At 39.6% G+C, this 10000-nt stretch overlaps 1 protein-coding gene across 1 annotated transcript in view; it reads left to right on the top strand.

Moving 5' to 3' along the window:
- LOC143035911 (uncharacterized) overlaps nt 1-10000 on the top strand; it is a 201159-nt gene that overhangs the window by 191110 nt on the left and 49 nt on the right. Inside the window, exons 2-8 of the mRNA XM_076203115.1 lie at nt 242-354; nt 1839-1937; nt 2369-2473; nt 3672-3851; nt 4976-5074; nt 5650-6760; nt 7637-10000. The exon at nt 7637-10000 is cut by the window's right edge and continues 49 nt beyond it. Of these exons, the coding sequence (XP_076059230.1) occupies nt 242-354; nt 1839-1937; nt 2369-2473; nt 3672-3851; nt 4976-5074; nt 5650-6760; nt 7637-7836 (1907 nt within the window). The 3' untranslated portion in view covers nt 7837-10000. The remainder of the gene's footprint in view (nt 1-241; nt 355-1838; nt 1938-2368; nt 2474-3671; nt 3852-4975; nt 5075-5649; nt 6761-7636) is intronic.

Raw genomic sequence — 10000 nt, 5'->3', positions numbered from 1 at the left:
ATATATATATATATATATATATATATATATATATATATATATATTTATATATTGCTGAAGGAAGGTAGACAAAGAAGACACGGGACTTGTTCCAAGTTTATTCCTGACTAGTTTCACACCAAAGAAGGAAAGTGATAAAGGTAATTTACCTTTACGCTTGACTTAAACGGCAGTAAACCATTATTATCCTCCTGATGTTATTCTTCTTCAGTACTGAAATCCTGTCTCTCTCTTGTTTCAGGCTTCAGCCACAACCCAGACTTCGTTCTCTTCCGCGTCGGGGAGATCTCTACCCCAGAGATGAAGACCTTTAGCGAACTGGGCAGGACAGAGCCTTTCGACGAGTACAAACAGGCGAGTATTCCCCCCCCCTCACCCCCCTCCCACCCCCGCAAAGGTCGATTTGGGCTGTGTACCGAACTCCCCAGTTCTTCGAAGGCCAAGCAGACAGACATTCCGAAGTTCTAAGGTCATGCAGACAGACATTCCGAAGTTCTAAGGTCATGCAGACAGACATTCCGAAGTTCTAAGGTCATGCAGATAGACATACCAAAGTTCTAAGGTCATACAGACAGACATCCAGAAGTTCTAAGGTCATGCAGACAGACATTCCGAAGTTCTAAGGTCATGCAGACAGACATTCCGAAGTTCTAAGGTCATGCAGACAGGCACACAGAACCTCTATGGTCATACAGACAGACATCCAGAAGTTCTAAGGTCATGCAAACAAACATTCTGAAGTTCTAAGGTCATGCAGACATACATTCCGAAGTTCTAAGGTCATGCAGACAGGTACACAGAAGCTCTAAGGTCATACAGACAGACATTCAGAAGTTCTAAGATCATGCTGACAGATATACCAAAGTCATGCAGATAGACATACCAAAGTTTTAATGTCATGCAGACACACACACCAAAGTTCTAAATTCATGTAGATAGACATACCAAAGTTCTAAGGTCATGCAGATAGACATACCAAAGTTATAAGGTCATGCAGACAGACATACAAAAAATCTAAGGCCATGCAGACAGACACACCAAAGCTCTAAGGTCATGCAGACATACACGCCAAAGTCCTAAGATCATACAGTCATACATATCAAAGTTCTAAGGTCATGGAGACAGACACACCAAAGTTCTAAGGTCATGTAGATAGGCATACAAAAATTCTAAGGTTATACAGACAGGCATACCAAAGTTCTAAGTTCATGCAGACAGACACACCAAAGTTCTAAAGTCATGCAGACAGACATACCGAAGTTCTAAGGTCATGCAAATAGACATACCAAAGTTCTAAGGTTATGCAGATAGACATACCAAAATTTTAAGGTCATAATTCCAAATTTTTAAGGTCATGCATACAGGTATACCAAAATTCTCAGCTCATGTAGACAGACACTCCAAAGTTCTAAGGCTATGCAGACTTGTTCCGAAGTCTTTCGAAAGCTTTGTGGTCAAATTGGATAGTTCTCTTTTTAAGATTTCAAGAGGAATTTTTGATATTAGAATTTAGATCTTCTTCACATTCATTAAACTTTAACATTATAAGAAACAATATCCTCAAGTTGTCAGAACGTATACTTAACCTGAAAATGAGAACCAATTTCGTTAAATACGTAGTTAATGAATGAAACACACTCATTTGTGAACTTGTTTAAATTTAGGAAATTCATTCTTCCCATCTTTTTTTTATCTTTATTTATTTGTTTTTTTTATCTTTATTTATTTGTTATTTACTTATCTATTTATTCACTTATTTATCTTTTTTTTTTAAGCTAAGATGGTACTTCAGGTGCAAGTAAATTAATTATTAATTACTTTTCTATTTCATTTTGCAGGATGGAAAAGAAATTCTAGACGGATTCACTGGACCGCCCATCACTAAAGGTCGAGGATCTACCTTCGCCCAGTTCTTCGTCGATGGCAACCATTCACGGGTGAGCAATGATTCTTTTTTGTTTATTTATTTCTTTATATTTTATTGTTTTTAAATCAGATACTTGTCAATGAAGCATAGGAAACTGGAAGAAAACCCCTGGGACAAATATAAATCATATTAATTAGCAGTGAGGGACTAGAACCCAGTTAAAACTTGGGAAACAAAATCTAAATATACTAAATTTGTCTATGCATAGGTAGATGGTGGGGAGGGGGAGGGGCCTATGAGTGACGTCATGTCGTTCTGTCCAGGCCCTCGTGACGTCATGTCGACTTTAAGGACATCTTAAACAAATGTAGACAAACTCTGTATTTTAGATTTTGTAAGCAAATGGATTAAAGTCAGGAGGGAAAGATTTAGTAAGAAATGTGTTTGTTCTTAAATATTCGTATGCAGTTTGTATTTTTATGAATGTGAATTATTTGACAGGTGTCTATGATTGCGAAAATCGTGCCCTCACCTGATTGGTTCATTGGAATTGATTCTTTTGACCTTTGCGACGCTGGAGAATGGATTAAAGGAGTAACCATCAAGGTATTTACTTAAACTCGAACGTTATTTCGACATGTTTGTTTACATGTAAAACTGAGTTCAAATAATTTCACCCTATAAATGTACGAGTATATTACTATAAACAGCTTTTCGATAATCATTTTGGTGTGTATTTATCAACTTTTCTTCATAATTTGATTGAATTTTAGAGAGAACTAGTCCTTAAAGGAATGTAAATTCTTGTTTTTTTTACGATGCACATCAAAACCAAATTACATTACCTTCCACAGAAATACAAGAAAAAAGTAAATTTGATGAAACCTACAGCATTCGAGAGCCCAAATATAATCACTGATGCAACACACACACACACACACACACACACACACACACACACACACACACACACACACACACACACACACACACACACACACACACACACACACACACGCGCGCGCGCGCGCTCTCTCTCTCTCACACACACACACACGCTAACATGCACGCACACTAGTTGGATCATCCACTCATTCCTTATTCCCAACAATAATAGATACATATCACAATTACTTTCTTAGCTTTACTACTCGTATACTACCGCTAGTAACAAGAACAACTTCAACAACAACAACAACAACAACAACAACAACAACAACAACAACAACAACAACAACAACAACAACAACAACAACAACAACAACAACAACAACAACAACAACAACAACAACAACAACAACAACAACAACTTCAACAGGAACAACTTCAACAACAACAACAACAACAGCTACTATAACAATGTCACCATTATTATCCTAGGGCTATGACATTATTATTACACCATAACCAACTATTTCTATAGACGATGTCTCTACTGTGTTCCATGTTCTGTAACTACAAGAACAACATCTCTCCTTTTATCTACTTATCTATCTATCTATTTATTCATATATTCATTTATTCGTTTATTTGTTTATTTATCTCTTTATTCATTCATCAGTCATTTATTCATTAATTTGATAATTTGTTATCTTGATTTATTTATCTATCATTATCTATTCGATGCTCTTCTTTTATCTATTCATTTATCTATTTATCTGGTTATTTATTAATTTATTCAGCCATTTATTCACTTATTTTCTTTATCAGCCTATTTATTCATTCTTATTCATGTATTCAGACATCTATTCCCTTATTTTCTTTATTCGTCTACTCATTTATTCTCATTTCCTAATAAAACAAGGTGGACCCACTTGACGCGGGCACGGACAACGGCCTGACCTTCACGTCGCCTAATTGGCCGACAGACCCTCCCGAACTCGTCTACAGAATCGAAGCTAACTACCCGGACCATCCAGCCCATTCCTTCTACTACGGCCACGATGCCCTTCTTCCTCATATCGCCACCTTCAGGATCTACAAGGTAGTTTGGCTGGTAGATTTGTCAAGGTAGTGTGACTAGTAAGGTTGTTAAGGTGGTGTGATTAGTAAAGTTGTTAAGGTAGTCTAACTAGTAAAGTTGTTAAGGTGGTGTGATTAGTAAAGTTGTTAAGGTGGTGTGACTAGTAAAGTTGTTAAGGTAGTCTGATTAGTAAGGTTGTTAAGGTGGCGTGACTAGTAAATTTGTTAAGGTAGTCTGACTAGTAAAGTTGTTAAGGTGGTGTGACTAGTAACGTTGTTAAGGTAGTCTGACTAGTTAAGTTGTTAAGGTGGTCTGACTAGTAAAGTTGTTAAGGTAGTCTGACTAGTAAAGCTGTTAAGGTAGTCTGATTAGTAAAGTTGTTAAGGTAGTCTGACTAGTAAAGTTGTTAAGGTAGTCTGACTAGTAAAGTTGTTAAGGTAGTCTGACTAGTAAAGTTGTTAAGGTAGTCTGACTAGTAAAGTTGCTAAGGTAGTCTGACTAGTAAAGTTGTTAAGGTGGTACGACTAGTAAATTTGTTAAGGTAGTCTGACTAGTAAAGTTGTTAAGGTAGTCTGACTAGTAAAGTTGTTAAGGTAGTCTGACTAGTAAAGTTGTTAAGGTAGTCTGACTAGTAAAGTTGTTAAGGTAGTCTGACTAGTAAAGTTGTTAAGGTAGTCTGACTAGTAAAGTTGTTAAGGTGGTCTGACTAGTAAAGTTGTTAAAGTAGTCTGACTAGTAAAGTTGTTAAGGTAGTCTAACTAGTAAAGTTGTTAAGGTAGTCTGACTAGTAAAGTTGTTAAGGTAGTCTGACTAGTAAAGTTGTTAAGGTAATCTGACTAGTAAAGTTGTTAAGGTAATCTGACTAGTAAAGTTGTTAAGGTAGTCTGACTAGTAAAGTTGTTAAGGTAGTCTGAATAGTAAAGTTGTTAAGGTAGTCTGACTAGTAAAGTTAAGGTAGTCTGACTAGTAAAGTTGTTAAGGTAGTCTGAATAGTAAAGCTGTTAAGGTAGTCTGACTAATAAAGTTAGGGTAGTCTGACTAGTAAAGTTGTTAAGGGAGTCTGACTAGTAAAGTTGTAAAGGTAGTCTGACTAGTAAAGTTGTTAAGGTAGTCACTTTTAACCTTAAACCTCTTCTTCGACACAGGTGCGCGAATACAACGTCCTAAAGTCTTGGGACATCACCAACGTCACCGGCCTTTCCGTGCTGCGCTTCGATGATCTCGCCTACAAACACTTGGAAGAGGTATTTGACTTGGTACCGTAGTTAGCGCGCCTCAGGAGTCTAGGAGAGAGTGTGTCTGCTAAGAGGAGCATTTTTCTCAATCTCTCACCAGTCTTGATGAGAAATTTCCGATATTAGAAAGTAGTGTTTTACTAACTTCATTGGGTATACTTATCAAAGTTAGAGGTTAGATTTTATAGATGAGCCAGATAAGTTTATCTGGAAGATCAGCTAAAATTCTAATTTGTAATGGTAGAAGGCGTTCACAAGGTCTGGTCAAAGATTTAGAAGTATGTCTCTTAGCATCAACAACTATTTTTAATCATACTCTGAATTGCGTCAGGTGATCTTGATTAGTTCTGAAAAGCCTCTAGTCTTCAAAGACTCAAATGTTACGGGTGAAAGTGATTTATACTTGTTACATTGTACAACAGTATTTGGTGAAGTAATGCATGGGAGTTAGATATCATATCCCTGGGCAATTCCTAATTAGCATTATCTTATATAAAAAAACACCGATTTATTTATTCATCTGTCTATTTTTCTGTTTATCTATCTACTTATTTGTTTATTTATTTATTTATTTTTTACTCAAGGATGGAGGAAAGGGTCGCGACAGCGAAGAGAACGATGGAACTCTTCCCGAAAATGAAGTTTCTGTCTCGGAGGAGACAACAGAACGATCTACAACGACATCAACACCGGCTACAACAACATCAACGCCAGCTACAACAACAACAACCACAACCACCACAACCACAACGACCGCACCCTCAACAACAGCAGGAGCAACAACAGAAGTAACAACTTCGCCGTCTTCAACGACAGAAGCAGCTCTGGTCCCAGATGAGCAGACAACAGGCGAGACCAAATCGGAGATCGTGACAATAGATACAGTGGTGGAGATCCCCGATTTGACAACGGAAGAATCTTCAAGTGTGGCCTCAGTTACGAGTACTACTTCGACAACAACTTTACCCCCATCAGAGGAACCAGGGATCTTAGCCTTCACAACGGAGACGGAGGGCAGTTCCCGCATAGAGGAACCAGGGTTGTCAAGTTTCACGACGGAGAGGGTTAGAAGACCGTCGGCCAAACCTCTCCGAAGGAAGAAAGTCAGACCCAATGGAGCTCGACGAAGGGGAAGGCTCTCCGGACGGCGAAATGGGCGACGGCGCAATTTGTCCAGAAGGAAGAATGTCATACCCATTCAAACCCGAGGTCGCAACGAAGACACAAGCGCCGAAGAGAACAACATTAACGTCGATGACAATAGCGTTCTGTTCACGAACTCGCTCTTGCTCTCTCTCTCAACGTCGACCCAGCCCACTACAGCGACGGCAGGGGTCGAAGAACCACAACCCAGCACGACGACAACAGAATACACAGAAGAAGAAAACGTGGTCGAACCCGGGGAACCGAGTACGACTACCTCCTCCCCTTCCCGTGAAGTCACAACACGAAGGTCCCTCCCACCTCGTCACAGATCCAAGACGAGGTTCCATGACCTCGACAGCGATGACGCATTGTCCACCAACCGGGTGGACTTCATCGAGGACAGAGACCTCAAGGTGAAGTCCAACCACGAGGAGAACAGGGTGGCCCTCATCAAAGACCTCGTCAGGAAGTACAAGGAAGAGCGGAGAAGAAGGAAGCAGGATCGTCGTGACGAGCGAAGAAGAAGAAAGAAGCTCACGAGAAGAATTCGTAAGTTATCAATATCACAAACCATACCCAGTTAACCAAATTCCTATTTCGCTAAGCTCCCGAACATAACCTTAGCTAACATAACCTTAACTAATATAACCTTGGCTAACATAACCTTAGCTAACATAACCTTAACTGATATAACCTTGGCTACATATCCCTTCCTAATCTAACGTAGTCTAGTTTGTTTGACATATTTTTGCAAACTATGAAGTGGCCTACTATGGCCTCCATGTCTGGATTATAAAGAAATGAAATACCACACATATTTCTTTGTTGCCTTACAGTGAATTTTACAATCACAGTGATAGTAAAAGGGGTATTAATTGTTGCAAGAGTAGAGGTAATGATAACATTAATAACACTAGAAATAGCCATATGAACACTATGATGTACATCTAAAATGATGATTGTCGAACACATTAAGGGAGAGAGAGAGGAGGGGGAGAGAGAGAGAGAGAGAGAGAGAGAGAGAGAGAGAGAGAGAGAGAGAGAGAGAGAGAGAGAGAGAGAGAGAGAGAGAGAGAGAGAGAGAGAGAGAGGAGGGGGAGGAAGAGATAACTATTTAGTGTTTTTACGTCATTATGACACTTGTCGGAAGACTAGCCTGCATAAAGGATTTGATGCAACACAGTACATACCGCGTTTCACCCGGGTGCCCTCGGCGGAACGATGAGGCCGTGAACTATGTCGTTTCATTTTGTAGGGTCGTGGTGGCACGATGGTACGGCCTACGTCTGATAAAAACCAAGCCGCTCAGGCGAGGGCTCGAATCCCAGTAGGAGAGTTTATTTCCATAACTGTTAAGGTTACAATGCCCCCTTTTCATTCCGATGCCTCTAATGATCACCCTTAACACTTCCTCTTCTTCCTCAGGCCCACCACGTGACTGTCGCGTGTCTGAGTGGACTGACTGGACCCCCTGCAGTGTCACGTGCGGCATCGGCGAACACCAGAGGTCGCGTCACGTGGTCAAGAGGGCGCGACGCGGAGGCCGCGTTTGCCCGAACTTGCAAGAGACCACGTGGTGCGGATCAGCGCGAGCTTGTCCGAGGAGCTACTTCAACTGGGCGTGAGCGGCCTCACGTTCCGCTGACGACGCCGCTTCTCTCCTTCCCTGTCGCAGAACATTTTTTCCCGCTCCTCTTCATCCTTTTCCTTACGGGATGTATTTCGAGAAGTTCGAACTACAAACTGGGGACCGTGTCCCCGATTCCTTGCATTTGCAGGTGTCGAAATCCAATACTACGTGGTGTGTGAACGTGGACAGGCAACGGCGTGCTTCTTGTATTATATGCACTTTCCGTACGATGCTTATTTAAAGCTAACTGAAACACAAGATTCTCCTCCGCTCTCCCTATAAACCTCGTTACCCATTAGGATCATTCACATTTACCGCAAAAAAAAAAAGCTCCAAAGGCCAACATAACCTTCAAAGATGTGTTTAGGAACTTCAGTTTCAACGACACACCTTACAGGTTTTGTTCTGGCTGAGAAAAGACTATTTTGTCTGAGTTTCGTGCTGAGTTGCATTCGATCGTCTGTTTCTGGAATTCTGTCTCCAATTCTATTTACGATGATAGGGTCTCAAACTAAATATCTCTAGATTCTTTGGTAACAGAATCCCTTATAAATATATATATATATATATATATATATATATATATATATATATATATATATATATATATATGCTTACGAGTGAGTATATATCCTTCATCCGTCCCAAAATCCAGCCACCTTCTTCACAATCATTGTCTTCTGCCTTCTTTCTCTTGGTGTCTTTTCAGAGTTCCCGCCAAAGTCCATAGATCACCAAGTGGTATCATTATTTTAAAGAAGTAAAGGATAGCAATATGACATCATTAGGCTAAACGCTAGCGCAAATTGCCCTCAGAGAAAATAAAAATAAAACGTTATTATATTTTTTCTTTTTTCTTTTCTCTTAATAGTGCCTTTGAGGATATTACTTACTCAAAACATATATAGGTAGTTTTCTTTTCTGGATTGAAATGTCACCTGTCTGTTTGGATTTTGAGTCTTCTTTGTCTTTATTTTCTTCTACTTTCTTTCCTTGCTGTCACTTTACCTTTTCCAGCGTTGCCATCTCTCCTTTTCCAGCGTTGCCATCTTTCCCGACCCACAAGTAACAATAAACCAAGCTTATACAGACTTATTTCAGGCGTATTAGATCCGTCTGTACTACATGTATCTAGCCACAAGACAGCTGTGAAAGATGAGGCAAATGATGAACTAACACTGAGTACGAATGTGCCCTTTGGAAACTGTTTCCTTTGTTTGGGCTGAGAGACCTGAATGCAAATGATAGATATCCTAGAAAACTACTTACCCGTTGCGTTACTAGCAATTATGTATATTCCTTACAATAATATATATATATAAAAACGGCATAGGCTAAGTATGACTGGTCCACTTAGACACTAACCCAGCCCATGGTATAAACATACTAATGAAATGCGTTGTTACTGAGCAACGAAGGGCCGTTCTTAGTAGACACGGTTCGAGAACTCACATCCGTGGTTCCTGGTAGAGAATGGGAAACCTGATGAGGATGCGTAGAAAACGGACCCTGTCCTCTGGGATGCAAACCCAAATGTGTGACAGACAGTTGCTGTCTGTCACAGGTTTGGTTCCACGGATATATATGTACATAAGTGCACACGTACATTCATGGATATATGCATACATATATAAAATGACTTTCACGCTACATACAGTACATACTACTTTCACATATGCGTGTAAACATACATGAATAAATATATACATACACATATACATACTCATACATGCATGCATTCAGACATACCTACATACCTCCATGTATACATACATTCCTATCTACAACTAAAGACACACACACATACACACATAATATATATATATATATATACATATATATATATATTTCTAAAAGTGTGTATAGATATGTAAACTAAGACACATATATTCATACATGTATATATACAATACATGTATAACTACATATAAGTATAACCAATCTGGGAATTGTATCAGAGCAAATAGGATTGTTATCCCATTTTAGGGGATTAACACAGACTAAGGTACGAATGCAGTACAATGTTCATGTTTACTGGCAGCCATTAATAACTCTGACGTCACAGCTGTGACGACATAATTGTGACGTCATGATTGTGCCATAGATGTGACGTCATAGCGAGTTGTGAGTCCCTCGTCTGGCAGCTACCCTCTGTACAA

This window comes from Oratosquilla oratoria, chromosome 19, assembly GCF_046742065.1.
Source record: "Oratosquilla oratoria isolate Oo_2021 chromosome 19, ASM4674206v1, whole genome shotgun sequence".
NCBI lineage: Eukaryota > Metazoa > Arthropoda > Malacostraca > Stomatopoda > Squillidae > Oratosquilla > Oratosquilla oratoria.
The sequence above is the reverse complement of the archived record's forward strand: the minus strand, read 5'-3'. Positions and strand labels throughout refer to the sequence as shown.